The sequence below is a fragment of the Haliaeetus leucocephalus genome, unplaced genomic scaffold (genome assembly GCF_000737465.1).
Source record: "Haliaeetus leucocephalus isolate CR32 unplaced genomic scaffold, Haliaeetus_leucocephalus-4.0 Scaffold189, whole genome shotgun sequence".
Taxonomy (NCBI): Eukaryota; Metazoa; Chordata; class Aves; order Accipitriformes; family Accipitridae; genus Haliaeetus; species Haliaeetus leucocephalus.
The window spans coordinates 1,003,892-1,024,909 of record NW_010972625.1 but is presented as its reverse complement, the minus strand read 5'-3'; the positions used below and the strand labels follow the sequence as shown (position 1 = coordinate 1,024,909).

The following is a 21,018-nucleotide window of genomic DNA, read 5'->3' as shown; positions in this document are numbered from 1 at the left end:
GATAAATCGGTAGTTCCCAGGGTCCTCCTTTCTACCCTTTTTAAAAATGGCTGCGATGTTTCCCTTTTTCCAGTCACCAGTGACTTCACCTAATTCACCTAACTTGAATTATTGCCATGTAAAATCAGCACTGTAACATACGAGTAAACCCATGCATAACCTGGATTAGGAACTGTCTTGCTGGCAAATCTCAGAACACACTTGTCAAAGAAAAACCACTCAAGAGATTGTTTCAAGATGGCTGCTTGGAGATCAGTATTAAACCCAAGGAGTTCAACATCTTCATCAGTCATCTGGCAATAAAGTCAAAGTAAGCATGATAAAATTTTGCAGATTAAACAAAAATTGGTGAAGTGTTAACTCATGCTGAGGTCAGGGCAGTCATAGAAAGCAAAGCAACTGGATTGCTTGACAAGACTGGTTCCTCCTAACGTGTGCTTAAACACAGTTAAGTGCAAGATCCTGTATCAGCCTTACTCAAGTAGTATGGGGATGTAAGTCCTGGGAAAGTAAGGATTTTGAAAAGGCCCTGGAATTACAGCAGTTAAACTGTTCAGTATGAGCATCTAAGTTTACAGCCGCAGAGGGAAGGATTAATTAAGTTATTGCAAGTACAAGCAGAGGAACAGGGAGTTAAAGTTTGGGGGCTATGGAGCAAAACAGCTACCTAGAATGTTGCACAGGTAGGAAGGATGTTCATCCGATGTCCACTTTATTTTCAATGTTGAAGAAAAATTGGAAGCATGCTGAAAAAAGACAGAAAAATTACATATGGGCTTGAAAAATGCATGTACTGAAGCACTCGCAGAGCACCTTGTCTGAGATTATCAGAAATAAAACCAGGAAGATGACTATTAATAAATATACCCTTGTGGACAAGACACCAAGTGCTAAATGGCTGTTTAATCTAGCAGAGGAAGGTGGGATGAGAATGGCTGCTTGAATTTTGAAGTTGCATTACCTTGAAAATAGAAACCAGGCACCTATGCTTCAAGATTTTTTAGAGAAATTCTCAGAAGAGGTAGCGGAGCCCCCATCTCTTAATGTTTTCAAATCCAAAGGGGTGGCAACTTGAAAGCTTGCCTTTCTGAGAAGAGCTGGACCCAGTACACTGGAAGCAAAGTGAAATTGCTCAAGAATCTGCTCTCCAGGAGCTTGAGACATGATCTGATGGCCTGGCTGTGGGTCACTGACAGTGGCAGCAAGTACAGCAAGTGCAGGTCTGAGGAGGGGCAGACAGACTGCTGTGAATGGTGGAGGAAGCAGGATGTGTTGGCAGTGCGAAGGGGGTGCTCGCTGCCCTCTGTGTGCCTCTCCCTCCATGAGCTGTCTCTGTCTCCTGCAGCGCACCAGCCCGGAAGGTGGGATCCACCTCAACTGCCATTACTGCCACAATCTTTTCAGCGGGAAGCCGGAGATCCTAGACTGGCAGGTGAGGACTTTCCCCAGGGGGATGTTGAGGTAGAGGCCAACCCTGGTGAGGACTGCAGGGCTCCTTCCTCTCCCTGCTCAAAGCAGAGCTCCTTCTGCACCAGTGCTCTGAATGCCTTAGCTGCAGAGACATGCCTGGAGACCGCACGCTGAGTGCTGCTCTCCTGATGTTCTGCAGGATGTCAAAAGGGCAGGAGGAGACTGTTTCTGCCAAACCCCATGCCAGGAGAGCTGGGAACTTGGCTCAGCCCTGTAGTCTTGCTCTTGCTTCCTTGAGAAGCGTGGGGACCTCCTGCCAGCCTGGCTGAACTGGTGGCGGTCTCTTTGGCAGGACAAGGTGTATCAGTTCTGCTGCAAGGACTGCTGCGAGGACTTCAAGCGACTGCGCGGGGTGGTGTCTCAGTGTGAGCACTGCAAACAGGAGAAGCTGCTGCATGAGAAGATCCGCTTCTCTGGAGTAGAGAAGAACTTCTGTAGCGAAGGTACTTAGGGAAGGCACGGGAGAGGCAGAGCCCCCATGCCAGCCCATGCTGGGGGAGGAGAAGAGAGCATGGAGAGGAACAGAGGGGAGACTGTCTTAGCCAGGCCCTGGGGCAAGAGCCTTGCCATGCAGTGAAGGGAGGACTGTCTGTGGGGATGGCTTGCTGTCCGGCCAGGCCCTAGGGCAAGATCTTTACCGTTCATTGTGTCCTTGGGGAGGGCTTTCTCACAGCTTTTCTCTCTCTGGGGGCTGGGGAGACAGCAGGTGGCAGCTCCGCTCCTCCTGTCATCATGCACTTCTACGCTCTTGCGTCTGGGCTGGCCTGACCTGGCCTTGCCCTGCCTGCTGGGTTCCTGCACACAGGAGGTTGGAGTCAGACTCTTCCTAGAAGCATGGAGGTGAGAGATGGCAAGTCCCCATGAGGTCCCATCTTATCCCAGCCCCAGGGGCCAGTGCTGGATTGTTCCCTACAGTGTGTTGCGTGTGCTCTGTTGTCTCCGCAGACCTGGATTCTGGTCATGTTTGGGTCAGGGAGGCCCCCAGTTCATCCTGGGAAGGTTTCACTCCTATTGTTTCTCCGCAGGGTGTGTGCTTCTTTACAAACAGGATTTCACCAAGAACCTGGGCCTGTGCTGCATCACCTGCACCTACTGTTCTCAGACCTGCCAGCGGGCGGTCACCGAGCAGCTGGAGGGCAGCACCTGGGACTTCTGTAGTGAAGACTGCAAAAGCAAATACTTGCTCTGGTACTTCAAGGTCAGTATTGGCACTGGCAGCTTGTGCTAAGTGCTGTGGTGGGCACGGCATCCAGATAAGTGGGCATTGCACTGAGGAAGTTCGCACTGCTGGAGTCTGGCTGGCACTGCTGCGGAGAACCTGGCACTGCTGGAGTCCTGCCTGGCAATGACGGGACACTGCTACGGGGAAGCTCACGTAGCTGGAGTCCCCAGCTGATCCTGCCAGAGCACTGCACTGAGGAAGCTCACAGTGCTGGATCTGCGGCTAGTGCTGCTGTGAGAAGTTCGCACCGCTGGAGTCCCCGGCTGGCACTGGCAGGGCACTGCTGTGGGGAAGCTCACAGCACCTTGCTATGTGCACCTTTCACTGGAGAGTTGTGTTGCACTCAGAGGGGGTGTGGTTAGTTACTCCTTGTTTCTCTCCTGCTGATGCGGGCTTTAGGCAGCTCGGTGCCATGCCTGCAAGCGTCAGGGGAAGCTGCTGGAAACCATCCACTGGCGGGGGCAAATCAAACACTTCTGCAACCAGCAGTGTCTGCTGCGATTTTACAATCAACAGAACCAGCCCAACCTGGACACGCAGAAGGGGCCCGAGAGCCTGCTGAACAGTGAGTAGGAGGGAGGGAGGGGACCTGCATAGCTCAGTCTGAGAGACACAGGGAAGACTGAACAGCGAGGGGTGGAAGCTTCCTGCCCGGGACTGGATGAGACGCTAGGGAACAATCCTGCACTGGCCCTTGGGGGGGAAAGGACGGAGTGGGACCTAATGGGGCTTCTCCATCTCTAACGTCTATGGTTCTATGACACACAGGGCCCAGACGGGAGGAGCCGGTGCCAGCGTGCTGCCTGTAGCTCACACTCTTAGCGAGGATACTCAGGGATTTAACATCCTCATGTTGCCAACGGAGAGCTCGATTTACAGGGTTAGGGGACAGCGTGGTTTGGCATGATAATCCACCTGCAGCCCCGCACCACCTCCGAGCTGTGACCTTCTCAGATCTCATAAGCTAATCAGGATTGGGCCAGGTCAGTGCTTGGATGGGAAGCATTCAAGGAAAATGCAGGGTGCTGCAGGAAGTGGTGCTGGTGATGCTGTAGGTGGGCTCTCCTCAGCCAGAGCTGAACCTAGAATGATCTTGAAGGAGTGCTGAGCTGCTTGAGGCACTCTGTCTTGCAATGTTAGATTGGAGTCCTACCACTTACCAAAAGATTGCTGCGGCTTTGGGGAGTTGCCAACCCCATGTCCCGGATAACCCCATTCTGCATCTGTGGAGTTCCAGCTGGAGAGGAGATTTTCACTGCCTGTTGCCCCATTTCCATTAATTTGAGACAGTTGCTTATGGAAGATTGCAAAGTGCTTTGGGGTCCCTCAGGATGGAAGGTGCTCCTAGTGACAGTGACAAGACATCGCTTGGCCCTCGGACACTCATGTGGTCTCATTCTGCTTGGTCTTTCATAGGCCATGATCTTCTAGGTAATCTGTGTGATCTAGTTTAAAATGCCTGCAGCTTATGGTGGGGACTTACTTCGGTGCATCAAGCTTCGACAGATACCTGCATCACAGGCTCAGGGCTTTGCTGTCCTCCCTGGGATCCCATGAGGTGTAAAACCCTGACTACGGTGCACCAAGGAGGGGAAATGAAGCCAAGGACCTTCCTGTGAGAGACCTCGTCCTCCATCTCCAGACTCTTTCTGGTTCCTCTCCTGACAGCAGTGGGCTGATTGCAAGACTGGGGAAGCCCTGGATGTCAGTGCTGCTTAGACAGCAAAGCAGAGCTGCTCTGCCAGAAGCAGCAGGTTCCCCCAGCCAGGGGAGTCCCAGCCTGCCCTCCAAGAGCCATGCTCCATAAATGGCTGTGTGAGGTGACGACTCAAGTAGCAGCACACTGGTGTGTTGTGGATAAGGAACTGTTGGTTTCTGCTGGCATGGGAGTGCCCAGGGGGAGTCTGCTTGATGGGGCACAGACTGTCCTGCTGCCCAGGGGAGGAAGAGGTGTTAAGCTTGCTGGTTCCTGTAGCTCACCAAGCGATTCCGCAGCCCTAGCCATGCTGTTCCAATTGTCCTCTGCTTTCAAGGCATCTTGCATGTGAGATACCAGTAACACTGCTTTTGGGATGCAGGCACAGCGAGCAAGCTCTGCCTGCAGAGGGAAGCATATTTCACACCATTTGGCCATTGTCTCCTTGGAGCCATAGACCACAAGTCTGAGAAGTACCTTCACCACTACCGACCACGAGAGTCTGAGGTCCTCCCTCACCACATCTCTGGAGGCCCCCAAGAACTTTGCTGTCTGGCACGTGGGGCATCACCCTTCACCATGCCACAGCTGCCTCTCCATGTGCCCTGTGAGGCGGAGGACTCTGAGGGCAGCCAAGGAAAAGCCTGTCAGCAAGGGTGAACGCTCAGCTGAGCTCAAACTCCAGGCTACCCCAGCAGCTGTCATGCTTGGTGAATGCCGTTGGTGGCACTGGGCCCTCTGTGTATTCTGGCACATCCGTCCCCTGCCAGTTGTGGGACAGCTGTGGACATCCTTGTCCTGGGACTGTGGCATACTGCTCAGCTTGCGAAGGAAGGGTGCTGGAGCCAGGGCCTGCTGTGTGCTTACACAGAGCTTTCCAGCCCAGCATGTTGTGCAGGGGATTTCAGGAGGAGTAGCTTGTCAGTGCATGGTGAGGAGCAGCTTCTGCCTGGTCCAGCCAGGGTCTCCTGTGGACCTGGCAGCTGTGTTGCCAGCTCACAAGGCATTTCAGACTCATCTTGGGCAGAGCAGCTGACTACCTGCTTCTTCTCTTGCAGCCAGTGGTTGCCTAAACCATTCATTCCTGTGACCCAGTGGCTGCTGCCAACCTGGTGATGCCGAGAGTGCTTGCTCACGATAAAAGCGGCCATTTCTTTGCTGGGAACAGTCTGTATAATGAGGGATTGAGGAGCTTCTGCCACAGAACTGTGCCCAAAGACTTCCAAGGGGAACTGGCTCTGCACAGGGCCATCCAGCTGGAGAGGACAGAGGGCCAGAAGTCACAGTTCGTGCAGGCAATGCCTTGACAACTCCTTGCTGGTGTTGGGATGAGAGTAAATAAGCTGGAGCTTTCCTGGAAGCCTGGATCTGTAGCACATGGAGCTTTGTGGCAGGAAGATCTTGTTTCCCTTAGTCCTAAATCATTGGCCTGTGGGGCAATCAACTTTGCTTTTGATTCTGCTGCAGCAGAAACTCTGTTCATACTCCATAGCTTGTCTTTTCTCCTTCAAGCCATTAATGTGTCCCACCTAGACCTGCTGCCCATCCACTTTGGGCTGGTCAGGGGGAGTTCTTGGACCCATTGAGACCGTTGCAGATCCTATGGCTGAATGCTCAGCTGCAGGCTAGGGAATTTCCTCCAAGTGGAACTTGCCTGTCCCCCTGTGGTGGTCAGCAAGTGGACCCTGCTGGGCCTCCAGTTGCTCAAGAGCAGTCCTGCATTTCCTCAGGACAGAGGAAATCTGCATAGTGTGAATGCCCATGTGTTGGACCTTTGGGAGTCTGGGTCTTTCCTGGAGAGCCTATCTTATGCAGGAGATGCAAACAGACCCGCCACTCCCCTGGGGTGCTGAGACTTGCTGCTTTCCTTGCAGGAGTCTCCTTCATGCATGGCCCACAGTTAGTCAGTGCTGTAGAAGGCAGTTCTTTTTCCCAGCCACATGGGTAACCAGGGCTCACAGGAGATTTGGATGAAGGTGTTCTTTTAGGTCATCAGCCTTTGAGATGGGTGCAGGTTCTCTGCAGAGCAAATGAGCAGGAGTTATCATCCAAGCCAGGATGATATTGTCACCACCTGAGACCAGTGTCTGCCACATGTGCCTCTTACCTGCAGGTGATCCCCTCTTTCCTTAGGGGAATGGACTGCATCCCTAGGACTGGGGCAAAGCTGTCTCTCTGCTTTCTGGGATCTCTCATAATACTACTACTAGCTCTGTCACCTTCTTCCTAGGGATCTCGAAGCACTTTGCCAAGATACTTGTAGCAGGGAGATGGAGGCGCAGGGAGGGGCCATGGCTCGGTACAGCAAGCCAACAAGCAGAGCTGGGAATAGAGCCCTGGATTCCTCTCTCTACAAGGGACTGGGATTTCTCCTGACCTGCTGTGATGGGGATGGGGTGTACTGCAAGGGAGCACAAAATGACATGGAAATAACTTGATTTTGGAGTTGTAGTGTCTTCTGAGCTGCTAGGGCTAGAGATTGTGGAAACATTAACTGTTCCTGGAGTGGCCAGGAGCAGTTTCTGGGGAGCCTGTCCCTGCCTTCTGGCTGCTGCCACCTCCCGTCCCAGCACTGGGACCTGTTGGCCCAGGAGCTCTTGAACTTAGTCATTGCTTTCTCTTACAGGTCAGACTTCAGAACCAAAACCACCTGCCCCTTCCCCACAGAAGGCAGAGACTAACATGGTAAGGCCTGTTGGAGGTAGGAGATTGCAAGATAGCACAAAGGGGCTGTCCCCAAAGAGAGGACAGATCTGCCATTGTTCAGGGAGATTCTGTTCTTCTACAACCAATGCATTTTAAGATGTCTGGGTAGTGGGAGCTGATAAGAGCTGCTGGGGAGGGCAGCATCAGCGTATCTCCTGCAAGGGGGAAGAATAACCATTCCCCGGGAATCAGTGGGCTCCAGAATAGCCTGCCACTGTGGCACTGGCTCCTCTTTGCATGGTGCTCGTGTGCGTGTGTGTCTGTGTGTTGGGGACTGCCAGGCTCCATGAGGTGCTTTGGGAGTCTCTCCAGCAGTACCCGCGGTTGGGAAGAGGTGGGTGCTGCCTTAGGTGGACACCAACCTCTTGCTTTCTGTGTTTCCTCAGCTGTCGGCAAAGACATCCTCAGCGCAGATGTCTCCAGCCGCACCTCCTCTCCCACCCCCTCCAGTTCCAGCCACCCCTCGGAAAAACAAAGCTGCCATGTGTAAACCACTGATGCAGAACCGGGGCGTTTCCTGCAAGATAGAAATGAAGTCCAAAGGCTGTCAGACAGGTAGGAAAACAAGACATAACTGCAGGATTACAGGGGCATTTTAGAAAGGCAAGTCCCTGATCCAGACTAAATGTGAATCCAGCTTGAAATGCTGTACAGAGCAGCTGGGTGTTTGGCACTGTGCTGAGGAGTCTCAGGGCAGTGCAGAGCACACATGGCAGGGCTGGAGGTAGGGAGCCCATTTCCATCAGCAGCAAAAGGAGAGATGCAGAGAGCACTGCAGCATGATCCCACCTCTTGTGGGACAACTGCTGTTCTTCTGGAGATCATCAGCTTGTCTGAGGGGCCATCTGCTGAGCAGGTTCCACTGTGTAGCTCCTGTCAGGCATGTGTGTATGGTCTGCAGCATATGCAAGGCAACTAGACCTCTCAGCAACGCCATGTAAGAGCAGGGCTTGCACCTCTGGCTGAGGCAAGCCTCTCTTGTTGCAGGGCTGTTTGGCTTGCTGCTGTTCCAGCTCTGCCCATGAGCCACAGAAGCTGGTGGCTGGAAGGGCCATGACGCTGGGTGGCTGGAAGGGCCATGACGCTGGATGGCTGAGGGCATGACAGTGTGCAGCGGGGCTGGGTGGAAGACCTGCTGGGAGCAAGCTCACCGATGTACTTTTGCTCTTGTCAGAGGCTGACTGGAAGCCCCAGGTGATTGTGTTGCCAATCCCCGTCCCGATCTTCGTGCCTGTGCCTATGCATATGTACTGCCAGAAAGTACCTGTGCCTTTCTCCATGCCTGTCCCGGTAAGCAACACACTCCACTCACTCGTGTTCTCTTACTGGCTCAATCGTGCCTTGCTGCAGCCTCCCTGCTTCTCTGTTTGTCCTCTTCTCCTGCCTCTGCTTTTACGTCAGTCAGCTGAGTGTCGGTTTTCTGCGTGGTGTGCTGCTGTCGACAGGTGCCTGTGCCAATGTTCCTGCCCACCACGCTGGAGAGCACAGATAAGATTGTGGAGACCATTGAGGAGCTGAAGGTGAAGATCCCCTCCAATCCCCTAGAGGCTGACATCCTGGCCATGGCCGAGATGATTGCAGAGGCTGAGGAACTGGACAAGGCCTCCTCGGACCTGTGTGGTAGGTTCTGCCATGGCTTGGTCTCGCCCAACAGCTGGGATCACGTGGGGTTTGCCAGCTCTTGGAGCTAGAGCATCTGCCTGGATCACAGCTCTCCCAAAGCCTTTGAAGAGGGAGCAGGGAAGAGGAAGTCCTAAACTTCTGCTGAGGAGGTATCAGGAGGGAAGAGTTGCAGCAGGGAGTAGTGTCTGCCACTGTCCCTTTTGGAGGTGCAAGTTTTGTGGCACATGTGCAGCACTGTTAGTTTATTCAGGTGGCTGTTCAGGCTCTTACCTAAAGCAGCTTCCCATCCAGAAGACTAGCAGTCCAGACCCCACAGGTCTTTTTAGTTGAGGGCTGCATTCCTCAAGCCCCAGTGACTAGGGCTATGGCTGGGGAGAGGACAAACATCTAATGTCTTGCTGTCCAGGGAAATCTGGGCAGCGCAGATGTCATGGGGCTGCTCTGAACACAGGACTGTGCTGCACGGAGCCTGACTTCATTTTCCAGCTGTCACAGGGAAAACAGACAAAAGGCTTTCTTGAAAGTTGGATTTATGATCTGCTTTTGCATTGCAGACCTGGTGAGTAACCAGAGTGCAGAGGGTCTCCTGGAGGACTGTGATCTGTTTGGACCAGCACGGGATGATGTGTTGGCTATGGCTGTCAAGATGGCAAATGTCCTCGATGAGCCAGGCCAGGATCTGGAGGCTGACTTCCCTAAGAGTAAGAGCTGGGTGAAGCAGGCATGCAGGGCTGTTCATGCTGCAGCAGGGTCCTCCCCGCTGCCAGCAGCTGACCGCTGCCAGCAGCATTAAGAGCTGTGTGAACTTACCTCCCCATGCCCTCTGACTGACCAGGCTTGAGGCCAGGAACTGAGAGTCTTGCAGCAGGGGTGAGGAGACCACCACTTTTGAAGGAGTGTGTGTTTGTCTAGACTAACTGACCTGTTGTGAACATGGGTCTGCAGAGAAGGGGAAATGAGAAGCTGATTTTAACAGCACAAAAAGCAGGGCAGCGGCGCTGTTGTGCTTATGGATGATGATTTCAGAGGATCCAGCAAGGTGAGAGAGAGACCTGGACAGGGCATGACAGGGAGACAGCAGGGAGACCTGGACTGGAAGAAAGCAGTATTGCTGTGTGTCCGTTAGCGGGCAGAAGGTGGAAGAAGAGGCAGGGACTTGCAGGAGCACAGCAGTGGTGAGGCAGGATGCTAGCAGCAAAGGACAGAGGATTGGGGTGCCTGTGCCAGGCTGTCCCCAGTGCTGGCCTGGCACAAGGGGATGAGGAATGTTCCTTGGGTTTGAAAAACAAACAAAAAACTGTCAGAGGGGAGAATGTGAGGCTCTGGTTAGTTGAGAGAGCTTAGCATCATCTGCCAGAGCTATATTTCCTGTGTTGGGCTGTGGCTAAAAGTTCATGCCAGGCAGAGGTAGAGGGTGTGAAGTGTTGGGCTGTGTGTTCCCTCTTCACCTTGCCGTAAGAACCAGACGAGCACAGGGGACAGGATGAAAAGTCTCAGCTGAGCCCTTCTGCCTGTGTTTTCTTTCAGACCCTCTAGACATCAACCCCAGTGTGGACTTCCTCTTTGACTGTGGGCTAGTGGGACCAGATGATGTGTCCACAGAACAAGATCTGCCTCGTGCTGTCCGAAAGGTGAGCTCTGTGTGGGTAATGCCTGCTTAAAGCTCTTTGGATTTGGAGTGAGAACTGCCATCTGGGACATACAAGGTGAAGGCTTTGGTGTGCTGGGGTGGTTGTGCCCTCTCCCTTTGGGGCATGCCTGGCCTGTGGGCCACTCCTTGAATTAAAATACTTGCCTGTCACTTTGGAGGAGCTTTGAATGCCACAGGTCATGTGAGAGCTGGCCTCTTTCCTGCCTGTGGTCCTCATAACTAATGGGCCTTGTTGGCTTGGCTGTCAGCAGAAGGATGCCTACTGGCATGGGTACAGACACACTGGGAGGGAGCTGGCAGTCAGCAGATCTGAGGGGTGGCCAGGGCTCTTGCATCTGTCCCAGGTAGGTGCCCAGTCTCACAGTACACCTCTTTGCAGGGGCAGAAGCGTCTGGTGCTCTCTGAAAGCTGTTCCCGGGACTCAATGAGCAGCCAGCCCAGCTGCACAGTGCTGAACTACTCATATGGTGTGAATGCCTGGAAGTCCTGGGTGCAAGCCAAGTATGCAGGGGGAGAGACCAGCAAGGGAGAGGAGCTACGCTTTGGCCGTAAGAGCCCTGTCTGGATGGGTGGAGTGGCAGAAACCTCCCAGAAGCTGGGTCCCAGGGTGCTGAGGTGCTCCTGGCCTTGCAGGCTATTGTCTGAGGCTGCTGTGCTTGTTTCCATAGCCAAGCCCATGAGGATCAAGGAAGACATCCTGGCCTGCACAGCAGCTGAGCTTAACTACGGCCTGGCCCAGTTTGTCAAGGAGATAACACGGCCCAATGGGGAGCGCTACGAACCAGACAGTATCTATTACCTCTGCCTTGGCATCCAGCAGGTGAGGGAGGTCTTGCTGCCCTCAAGTCCTCCACAGCCAGACCTGGGGGTCAGATCTGGTGAGGGGAGCTTGTGCCCTTTACTCTGCCTTCTGGGGACCCAGAGAGGTTCACTGGACTGTCCTTCAGTGCCTCACCCCAAGATAGCAGCCTACCTGGTTTGGTCTTTGTTCCAAGCCCAGTGAGTAGGGTGGCAGCTATTCCCCAGCCTTGCACTCTTCTTGCACATCCTTGAGGAGGGCTGGGACATCTCCCCAGACTCAGTCCCTTCTTCAGCACCAAGTCTGCTTTGTCATGCTCTGGGGTTTTCCTCACAGCTCTCAGAAGTGGCTGGTTTTAGGATTCTGCCCTGCAGCTCTGGTTGTACAAAGAGGGGCGCTCTGCATATGTGCCCTGGGCTCTCTGGGGAGGGTTTGCATTCCAGGTGCTGCCATGTCTCTCTTGACTGTGTGTTCTGTCCTTTCTAGTACCTGCTCGAGAACAATCGTATGGTGAATATATTTACAGACCTTTACTACCTGACCTTCGTGCAGGAGCTGAACAAGTCCCTGAGCGGCTGGCAACCCACAATCTTACCAAATAGTATGTGTTTCCAGAGTACCTTCAGTCACGACACACACCCAGTTTGTGCGTCTAGCCTTGGATCCTCCAGTCTGATTGTGCTCCCCCAGCCTCAACCCTCTTTCTTGCCATAGGCAGCACAGTCCTGCTGTGTCCAGGGGTCGTACTGACCCATACCGACAGTGGAGCCAGCAGCTTCTGTTGCTGGGAGCAGAGCACAGCTGCTTTGTGTCCTGAGACAGTTTGAATCTTTACAACAGTTCACAGCGATGTCTCCGCCCTTTGGCAAAGAGGATACCAAGCCAGGAGGCACACTGGCCCATGCCTTTGTGTTCCCAGCACATGGGCAAGCCCTGCACACTGTGCTAATTGTTGGCCAAGGTTGCTGTGCTGCTGCCTTGTGAGGGGACTAACTTAGAGCTCTGCAGAGGCTTTTCGTGATGGCTGTGATCTGGGCTGCCTTCCCTTCTGTGTTTTGTCAGTGGTTAGTTCACAGATCCAGCCTCACCTCTGCATACTGGCTGTCCCAGTCAGAGGCATTTGGCTGCAGACCTGTGTGTCTAGGCAGGAGCTGGCCGTGTCTGTCTTGCCTGCTGCTTTTCCTTCATCTCACACTGAGTTTGGTGGAGCACTGACCTAGAGTTCACTTTGTGGCCATCTATAGGGATGAGCGATTAGGATTGGTTTGGGTTCTGGCCTGTGGTTTGGCTGCACTCTGGGGTGGCTTGTGGCTGGGCAGAGCCAGCATCTAGCTCTGCTGATGGCTCTGGAGAAGTAACCTCGTAGAAAAGGGATGTTGTGAAGCATCAGTCTTTTGCAGTGAGTTTGCCTGGGCAGGGTGAAGGGATTGCCACAAGGCCACTGTTGATGTGACCTGGTTCTTCCTCTGTGTGTTACAGACACAGTTTTCTCACGTGTCGAGGAGGAGCACCTCTGGGAGTGCAAGCAGCTGGGCGTTTACTCACCCTTCGTGCTCCTCAACACCCTCATGTTCTTCAACACCAAGTTCTTTGGGCTGCAGACAGCGGATGAGCACATGCAGCTCTCCTTCACCAACGTGGTGCGCCAGTCCCGCAAGTGCACCACGGCCCGTGGCATGACAAAGGTGGTGAGCATCCGCTACTACGCTCCTGCCAAGCAGAAGAAAAGCCGAGGTAGGGTCTGATGGAGCATCTCTCTGTCCCTCCCCCTGCCTCCCTCATCGGGTCCCAGCCATGATCCTGTTCTCTCCCCCTCTGCAGATGGTGGCTCTGGAAAGCGGAAGCGTGAGGAGGAGGTACCGATGCTGGAGCAGCGGGAGAACAGGATGAACCCACTCCGATGCCCAGTCAAGTTCTATGAGTTTTATCTCTCCAAATGGTGAGGCTTTCTTTGGAGAAAGGGCATGTGCCATTTTGGGGCCACCTCTTGGTTTTGGTGGGACCCTGTGGAGTGGCTGCTGCTCTCCAAACATTTGTACTTGAATGTAAAGCCTTGCCCAGGGTCTGTGCTGTTTGTATAGACCATAGCTGAGAGAATGCTTCTCTGCAGCCCCTTCCACTACTTGGCTCTCTCCAGACAGGCAGGAGCATGCAGTATGAGTCGTGGTGGTTGGCTGATTAGGGGCTTTGGTCCTGAGTGAGGAGCTGCAGACTCAGTTTGCGTCCTTGTCCTGCCGAATGATGAGAGGCTGTAACAAGCCTTGAGCCCCCCTTGATAACCATGAGTGCAGGCCAGGCTTTCTGAGCCCCTGGAGCTGATATCCCAGGGTTCACCTTCCTCTCTCTTTACAGTCCAGAGAGTCTGCGGAACCGCAACGATGTATTCTACTTGCAGCCTGAACGGTCCTGCATCGCCGAGTCCCCACTCTGGTACTCGGTCATCCCCATGGACCGGAGCATGCTGGAGAGCATGCTGAACCGCATCCTGGCCGTGAGGGAGATCTACGAAGAGCACAGTCGGCTTAGCAGCCTGGACGACGACATGGACTAAGAGCGAGGTGCTGCCGGGCTGGCTGTGCTCCAGCCCAGGACACCTCGTCTCCCTGCCTCCTGCTGCAGGGCTGGGGCCATGCAGCATGGGAGGGGATAGTGCTGTGGCAGCACTGTCTATTGTTACCGGACTTGGACATCACATCCTGCTCATTACGGGCCTCTCCTACGTACATGGCCCCCGCGCTCAGCCCTGCCTCCTGTCCTGGCTGCTGGGTGAGCCGTCTTCCCTGGGGCCAGTCCCCACAGCACAGGGGTGGCAGAGCCCCCAAGGCAGCTCCCCTTGCCCAGCCCTGTCCCCTGCTATTCCCAGCCCTGACTCTACTGCCCCCCCCTCCCCCTACCCCAGTGCAGGAACTGCACCATTCGGCAGAGTGCTGTCTGGGACCAGCAGCCCCGAGGCTTTTAATTCCCCCTTCCTTTAGCATCCCCTCACAAGGCTGTGGGTGGCATGGCAGGAACGGTAGCTCTGCTGCTGCAGCAGCATGGTGTTTTCAAGCCAGTGGGGAAGGACCATCAGCAGCCTGAGAGCTGTTGGGGTCAGGGGGAGGGATTGTTCGCAGGGGTGGGAGAGGTTTGGGCTGGCTTTGGGGAGCAGAGGAAGCTGGTGCTGGAATGTGAGGGCAGAGACGCAGCCTTGCCACGGGGATGCCTCCCTCGAATGCAGCCGGGCTGCCTCCCTCAATTTTGTCAATGTTTCCTGAGTCTGTGGAAAACTGATGGAGACAGGTCTGTGCCAGTGCTGCCCTTCTGTCCCCGCTGTCCTGCATCCTAGCGTAATACCCCTCCTCAGTGCAAGGTGCCATCAGTGGGTCCCTCCACTCTGGCCGGGGGCTTGGGCAGCTGCTGGCAGAAGTGAGGACCTCTGCCTGGCCTCCCCCTCCCTCCCAAAGCAGTGGGGTGCTGGCGCCCTGCCCAGGGCGAGCCTGGCTCTGGCTGCGCCACTCCCTGCTGCCTCCTGCCCCTCCTTGTGTTCTGGTCAGTTTTCTTGAGCTGTACATGGGTCTCCTATTGAGCCTGTATATATTGTTCTGGGCCCTGGCCCCGGGCCATCTGTTCTCTGTGTCCATGTGGAGAGTGAGCCACTCACCAGTCTTGTTGTAGTGATGCCAGGGCGGTAGGACTAACCCTGTGTCTCTGGAAACCATTCATTTCAAATAAAGATGCAGAAGACTTTTGGCAGCTCCTGCTTTTCTCCCGCAGGCAGGGTGGGCACTGCAGGAGAGCAGGGCCAGCATCCCACTGCTGCTGTGCACCTCGCTCCTGTCCATCCCTGCCTGCTTGTGCTTCCTACCGTGTCTGGCCCCTAGTGTGCTGCCAGCTCTGGCATGCTATGATGGCCCCTGACCCTGTGCCTGCTGGTGCTAGCCTGGCATGCCCTGCCTGTTCCTGCCCTGCTTCTCCTTGCCTGTCCCTTGCCAGTAGGGCTGCCACCCAAGCCAACCCAGCAGTGGCCCTGCCCTGGCCAGGTGGGACAGACGGGTCAGAGAGCAATGCCGCGGTGCCCATGGGCAGAGCAGGAGTCAAGTGAGGTGCAATGGGTGTTTATTTGCTCCCCCAGGGCTGACAGGACCCTGCCCCAGCCCAGCCCTACTCTCAGCCCCACTACTCCCAGGAGCGCGGGGAGCGGCCAGGCCACGTCCCTGGGGCCATGCCTATCTCTTGTGCTGGCCACAGGGTCCATGCCACAAGCCTGTCAGGGCCCAGAGACAGAACCACAACTGTGGCCACCCATGCATCATCCATCCCTGAGCATCCCAGCAGGCCACGTTCACACTGCCAGGTCTGCAGCTCGCGCCTTCCCGTGGGACCCACTGGCGCCCCCCAGCCATGTACCCGCCTTCCCCAGGGGTGCCAGGCCATGAGGTGCTCTGCCAGCAGCCACAGGGCTGCCACTGCTGGGCAGGGTGACGCGGGTCCTGTGGGTCCCCAGAGGGCCACCAGGACTGGGCAGGATGTGGGACTTGGGGCCTGGCCCCTGCCAGCACTTGGTGAGACCCAGGTGATAGATCTCCACCAGGTTGAGCAGCAGGGACACACAGGCCACCCCTAGCATGAAGAGGATGAAGATGGTCTTCTCAGTGGGCCGGGAGATGTAGCAGTTCACGGTGTTGGGGCAGGGCCAGCGGCTGCAGGTGTAGAGGGGCTTCAGCTGGAACCCATACAAGGCGTACTGGCCCACAATGAAGCCCACTTCCAAAAGAGCCTTGAAGACGACGTTGCAGATGTACGTCCTCAGGATGGCCCCGCGCATGCAGACCTGTCCCCGCGTGTCCCCCACAGGGAGCTGGGGCTGCCTGGGGCGCTGCCGCCTGGCCCCACTGCCAGCCCGTGCTGCTGCTTGCTGCTGTGCCTTCTCCTCCAGATGCACCAGGTGCAGGATGTGGCCTAGGTACACAAGGCTGGGGGTAGAGACAAAGATGATCTGCAGGACCCAGAAGCGGAGGTGGGAGATGGGGAAGGTGCTGTCATAGCAGGCATTCTGGCAGCCAGGCTGCTGCGTGTCGCAGGAGAAGCCAGACAGCTCGTCGCCCCAGACCCGCTCAGCAGCCGCCCCCAGCACCAGGATGCGGAAGACAAAGAGGACAGTGAGCCAGACCTTCCCCACCACGGTGGAGTGCTCCTGGGCGCTCTCCAGCAGCCGCCCCAGCAGGCTCCAGTCCCCCATGGCACGCGTCACAGTGCCCTGCAAGACAGCCACCCTCCAGACACGACCACCCCACAACCTGCTGAACCACCACCCCATCCCCCCGCCCAGCGGGTGTGCAGGGACCCAACCTGGGGCTGTCCCTGGAGTGTCCCCACCCTGCGTCCCATGGGACCCCCTAACCTGTCGCAGGGAAGGCACCAGGAACAAAGACCTCTGGTAGAAAGCAGCCTTGGCATGCTGGGAGCAACCATGGGGGACAGCGCAGTGGCAATCCGGCATGGGGACCCCTCACCGTTGGCGGGTGCGTAGGGCAGAGCCCGGTGTTCCTGCGCTGTTGGCTCCCCTCAGCAGGGTGATGCAGGATGCTGCAGGGCCCCTTCCCGGCTGGTCCCCTGCTCCTCAGCCAGGTGTGGACAGGCCTGCCTGGCTCTGTCTGTCCATCCACCTGACAGCAGGCAAGGGATTATTGGGGCATGAGGCAGCTGCATGCCCCATTGGCTTTCACTGTGACTGGCAGATGAAACAGCCACTGGGGAAATTTTTTCCCTCTATTTTTGGTCTGGACACTTTTCTAAATATATGCAGGGCTGCAGGGGCTGGTGCTGGGGGAGCGTGAGCCCTTGTACACTGCTCAATGCCACCCAGGGGTCACTGCTTCTGCATGCCGGCTGCGAGGGCACCACAGCCATGGCCCCAGCCCAGCCCGGGCACTACAGCCCCCGCAACCCCTGGTGGCATCCACCTGGGCTAGGGTGCACGGGTGGGCACCCCACACTGGCACCCCAAGCCCCTGGCACATCCCAGCTGGAGTAGAAAGGAGGGAGGCAGTGCCTGAGAACAGAGATTTAATGGCCCAAGATGCCCTCCTGGCTGTCCCATGGGACAGGGACAGCACAGGGCCATGGGGTGGCTGTGGGGTGGGGGCAAGGGCTGGGGCCCCCATGGCGCTGGCCTTAGCAGGCAGAGCAGCGGTCGCCCTTCTCCTGCAGCCCGGGGTTGCGGCGCAGCATGTCCTTGAGGGAGCCATCCTGCTCTGTCAGCAGCTGGTTGATCTCATTCTGCTTGTACTCAGAGGAGAGCTTGTGCCCATAGAAGGAGCCCTTCCCTGATGAGGGGTTGGAGTTGTGCTGGCCTCGGCGGGCACAGGCTCGCACCACCAGGTAGACCAGCTCCGCCATGTTGAGGACTATGCAGATGCTGGAGGTGACCAGCATGAAAACGGTGAAGATGGTCTTCTCGGTGGGCCGGGAGATGAAGCAGTCAACAGTGTTGGGGCAGGGGTAGGCCTCACACTTGACCAGCCGCACCATCTGGTAGCCCGGGTAGAGCATGTAGAAGATGTACATGAACACAGCCTCGAAGAGCAGCCTGAAGACCACACTGCAGACATATGTCCACCACAGTGAACCTGATATGCGCATCTTGTGCTTCTTCACCTCCTCCATGTGCTTGGGGTCTGCATGCCCCGTCAGCACCAGCAACTTCTTCTCCTGGTGCTGTTGGTAGGCCACGTGCATGGCCACGAGGAGGGCCGGCGTGGTGACAAGGATGAGCTGCAGGGCCCACAGACGGATGTGGGAGATGGGGAAGAAGTGGTCATAGCAGACACTGTTGCAGCCAGGCTGCTGGGTGTTGCAGGTGAAGGCGGATTTCTCATCCCCCCAGACGCTCTCAGCTGCCACCACCAGCACCATTATCCGGAATATGAAGATGACAGAGAGCCAGATGCGCCCAATGGCAGTGGAGTGGCGGTTCACTCCACTCAGCACCGTGTAGAGGCCGGCCCAGTTCATTGCTCCTCACGTCTGCAGGAGCAAGCAGCAAGAGACAGTGTTAGGAGCAGGACAGTGTTAGGAGCAGGAAGGACCCCTGGCTGAGAGCCACCACATCCCGGCCCTGGTGGCAGCAGCCTCAGGAGGGACCTGGGAGCAACTGGCTGCCGCAGTCCTGGTAGGTGGACAGCAGGATGGATGGATGGCAGGACAGCACCATGGCTCCCACTGCTTTCACAGCTCAGGGCAGCGTTTTGGCCAGAGCAGGTAGGAGACTGATTGGCCCTGCAGTGTCAGCTACTCCTGCTCTGCCACCCCACACTGGCACAGGGATCCTAACCCACGGCTGCTGCAGAGGATGGGGGGGAAGCTCCCACACCTCCACAGGGACCCCCTATCTTCACCCAGCGCTGAGCTCCTTGGCTAGGGATGGACCCAAGGAGCTCCATGTCTTCTCTGCACCAGCACCTCCCTGACCAGTCCCTTATTGCCCCATTCCCTGCAGGAGTGGGGCTGGGGAGCCCCGAGCTGGGAGGAGCCCTGGTACAGCCACGCATTGCCACCCTCCTAGAGCCGTCCCTGCCTGGGGAGCATGGGGTGACCCTGCACCCCAAGCACAGACCCCTGCCCCACTGGCACTGAGCAGCCCCAGGAGCTGCTTCCCACCCCAAGCACAAGGCTTGTGGGCTGGGACCTGCCCTCCAGCTGCCCCTGGTGTGGAGGGTCCCGGCGGCGCGTACCTGCCGGTGAGGAAGGGTCCTTGCGAGCTGTCCCCAGTGGCCCCTCTAAGGTCTCATATCTCTCACAGGAGAGCTCTGCTCCGCCTGCCCTCGTCTCTATCCGCCACTGCCCTGCACTGGAAGTCATATGCTGCTTTATAAACTATTTACATACAATGGGGCCTTTATCGGCCCCTGAACAACACACTTTAGCATTCAGATCCAACGCCCTGACTTCCGCCCACCCCAACCAAACAAAGTGCCTGTGTGCTGCATTCCCACTGCCTGGCCCTGCACCCACTCCCACTTCGCCCCGCGCCAACCACGGCTGTGGGCCCCCCCCCGACCGCCAGCCACGGGGTGCTCGTCACTCTGCCTGGTGGGACCACGCCACGGGCATTGCTGGACTGAACAGCCACCTGGGGTGCCTGGGGGTCCCTTCCCCAGGATGCATGGCAGAGCCCAGCTGTGTGCCAGTCCCACACAGATGGCACCAGAGCTGGGGCCTGGCTGCTCCCCAGTGTGGCACTGAGCAGTCTGTGGGGACCTGCGGGGCTGGGTGTGCTGGGTACAGCCCCCATGGGTGCCACCATACCCTTGAGGCTCTGCTGCCAGGGGGTTGGTGCCAGCAGCAACGGCTGCGAGGTCGTTGGAGCTGCCCTGCATGTGCCCTGTCCTGTTAGGGACATGGGAGTCACCAGGCTGATGCTGGCTGTGTGCTAATGGGGGCTGCGTTCAGTGCTGAGAACATGTGCTGCAGGAGCTCTGCTCCTCTCCCAGGACAGGGGGCTACTGACGCTGCCCCACTGCTCGGACACACTGGTAAGTGCAACAGCCCCTGTACCTGTGGACCCCCTGTGCCCATGTCCCTCAGGGCTGGTGTCCCAAGCCACACCATCACGCTGTGCACCATCCATGTGGGGATGGTGCCACTCCCCAGCCTCAGGTGGGGAGCAGCACATCCTGTAAAACCTACCAGCTGGGAGCCTGCAGGGTGGGGAGGCAACAATGCTATCCCAAATGCCAACTCCACCCCTCAGCCTAGGGTGCCAGCACCTGGAGCTGCGCAAATGGTAGTGGGCAAAGACCCTCCAATGAAGCTGCGGGGAGGGCAGCTGGTGCCTAGGCCACACTCTGCTCCTTGACCCACTCCCCCCATGGTGGCCAGCACCCCTAGCTCCCTGCCCTCCCTGGCCCATGGAGGAGCCCTTCTGCAGCCCCCACCCCGGACCCCCCAGTCCCCCCCCCGGCTGGGGGACGTGTGGCAACCCCCACAGTGGTGCTGTGCTCACCAGGCTCTCACCTCAGCAGCGGGACAGGCAAAGCTCTCAGGGAGCGCAGCAGCCTCAGCCTCCAGCACAGCACCCTGGACTTTATACTGCCCTCTGGCACGTCACCCCCATCCCCTCCCAAACAGCCTTGCTCCTTCCAGGACTTGCTCCCTGCCAAGTAAATACCACAGGTGTGTCCAGCCTGCGCTCACACTGCCAAGGCACCCACCACCACTGCCAAGCATCCCCTGGGGACAGCCCAGGGGCCACCACTGCACTAAGGCAGGGCCAGCCCCCCAGGATGGTCCCCGTGGGAGCTCTGTGGTCCCCCTGGCCACGCTCCCCTGCTGTGAGCATCCTCCCCACCACATCCCCTGCAAGCTGGGCACATGCACCATGGCAGAGCCCCACTCTCCATCCGGGGGGGACAGCTCTGGGCAGTCCCAGCACCCAGAGCACCTTGATCCGCTGCTGCAGGCTGCCGGCTGGGCCCTGGGGAGCCACCAACACCCTGTCTAAAAGTGCAGCCAGAAAATGCAAACAGCCTGTCAACGATTAACCCAGCTAACGGCCCCACTCCAAGGTCCCGCCGCCCAGCACCCCGCATGGCTCCGCAGTGTGCTGGGACATGGCGACCCTGCCCCACATTTGGGGGCCCCAGGGTGGGCTGCAGGACCCTGCACACCATCCCCTGCATGAGGATGGCAGTGGTCCCACTGTCCCCCGCATGAGGATGGCAGGGTGGCACTGTGGGGTGACAGGGGTTCTCCCCGCAGTGTGGCGGGGGCGGTGGGCAGAGAGGGGCCGGGGATCGCCGGGGGTGCGGAGCGGGTGAGGCCCACGATAAGCTGCCGGCTGAGTCAGCAGGGCCCGGCGGGGAGCGGCCGCA

General features: G+C 57.1%; 3 protein-coding genes across 6 annotated transcripts in view; 1 reads left to right on the top strand and 2 right to left on the bottom strand.

The window, feature by feature from the left end:
* The window catches only part of ZMYM3 (zinc finger, MYM-type 3), a 23,003-nt gene extending 8,121 nt beyond the window's left edge, over nt 1-14,882 (top strand). The window contains exons 9-24 of one of the 3 annotated variants that reach the window (XM_010565302.1): nt 1,346-1,432; nt 1,763-1,913; nt 2,496-2,668; nt 3,092-3,257; nt 7,015-7,073; nt 7,481-7,649; nt 8,269-8,384; nt 8,540-8,714; nt 9,272-9,418; nt 10,245-10,348; nt 10,748-10,916; nt 11,037-11,188; nt 11,654-11,768; nt 12,647-12,901; nt 12,989-13,106; nt 13,520-14,882. In XM_010565302.1, the coding sequence (XP_010563604.1) occupies nt 1,346-1,432; nt 1,763-1,913; nt 2,496-2,668; nt 3,092-3,257; nt 7,015-7,073; nt 7,481-7,649; nt 8,269-8,384; nt 8,540-8,714; nt 9,272-9,418; nt 10,245-10,348; nt 10,748-10,916; nt 11,037-11,188; nt 11,654-11,768; nt 12,647-12,901; nt 12,989-13,106; nt 13,520-13,718 (2,355 nt within the window). In that variant the 3' untranslated portion in view covers nt 13,719-14,882. Of the gene's footprint in view, nt 1-1,345; nt 1,433-1,762; nt 1,914-2,495; nt 2,669-3,091; nt 3,258-7,014; nt 7,074-7,480; nt 7,650-8,268; nt 8,385-8,539; nt 8,715-9,271; nt 9,419-10,244; nt 10,349-10,747; nt 10,917-11,036; nt 11,189-11,653; nt 11,769-12,646; nt 12,902-12,988; nt 13,107-13,519 lie in introns of those variants that run through there. The other 2 variants (XM_010565301.1, XR_774216.1) reach the window with 2 other exon arrangements.
* A 606-nt stretch (nt 14,883-15,488) lies between these two features.
* LOC104830440 (gap junction alpha-3 protein-like) lies at nt 15,489-16,385 on the bottom strand. Its single transcript, XM_010565334.1, has one exon. The coding sequence runs from the start codon at nt 16,383-16,385 to the stop codon at nt 15,489-15,491; it is 897 nt and encodes a 298-aa protein (XP_010563636.1).
* Nucleotides 16,386-17,251: 866 nt separating this feature from the next.
* Nucleotides 17,252-18,990, bottom strand: GJB1 (gap junction protein, beta 1, 32kDa). 2 transcript variants are annotated; one of them, XM_010565299.1, is made up of 2 exons: nt 18,880-18,990; nt 17,252-18,172 (listed from the first exon to the last, which is right to left on the bottom strand). In XM_010565299.1, the coding sequence occupies exon 2, from the start codon at nt 18,158-18,160 to the stop codon at nt 17,321-17,323; it is 840 nt and encodes a 279-aa protein (XP_010563601.1). In that variant the 5' UTR covers nt 18,161-18,172; nt 18,880-18,990; the 3' UTR covers nt 17,252-17,320. The 2 variants fall into 2 exon arrangements, with proteins under 2 accessions (XP_010563601.1, XP_010563602.1); XM_010565300.1 differs by having other exon boundaries at nt 17,252-18,314; nt 18,880-18,977.
* Nucleotides 18,991-21,018: the final 2,028 nt, after the last annotated feature.

What these genes read in the sequence shown, in the direction of transcription:
- LOC104830440 (XM_010565334.1), bottom strand. Translation starts at nt 16,385, where the DNA reads ATGGGGGACTGGAGCCTGCTGGGGCGGCTGCTGGAGAGCGCCCAGGAG.
- GJB1 (XM_010565299.1), bottom strand. Translation starts at nt 18,160, where the DNA reads ATGAACTGGGCCGGCCTCTACACGGTGCTGAGTGGAGTGAACCGCCAC.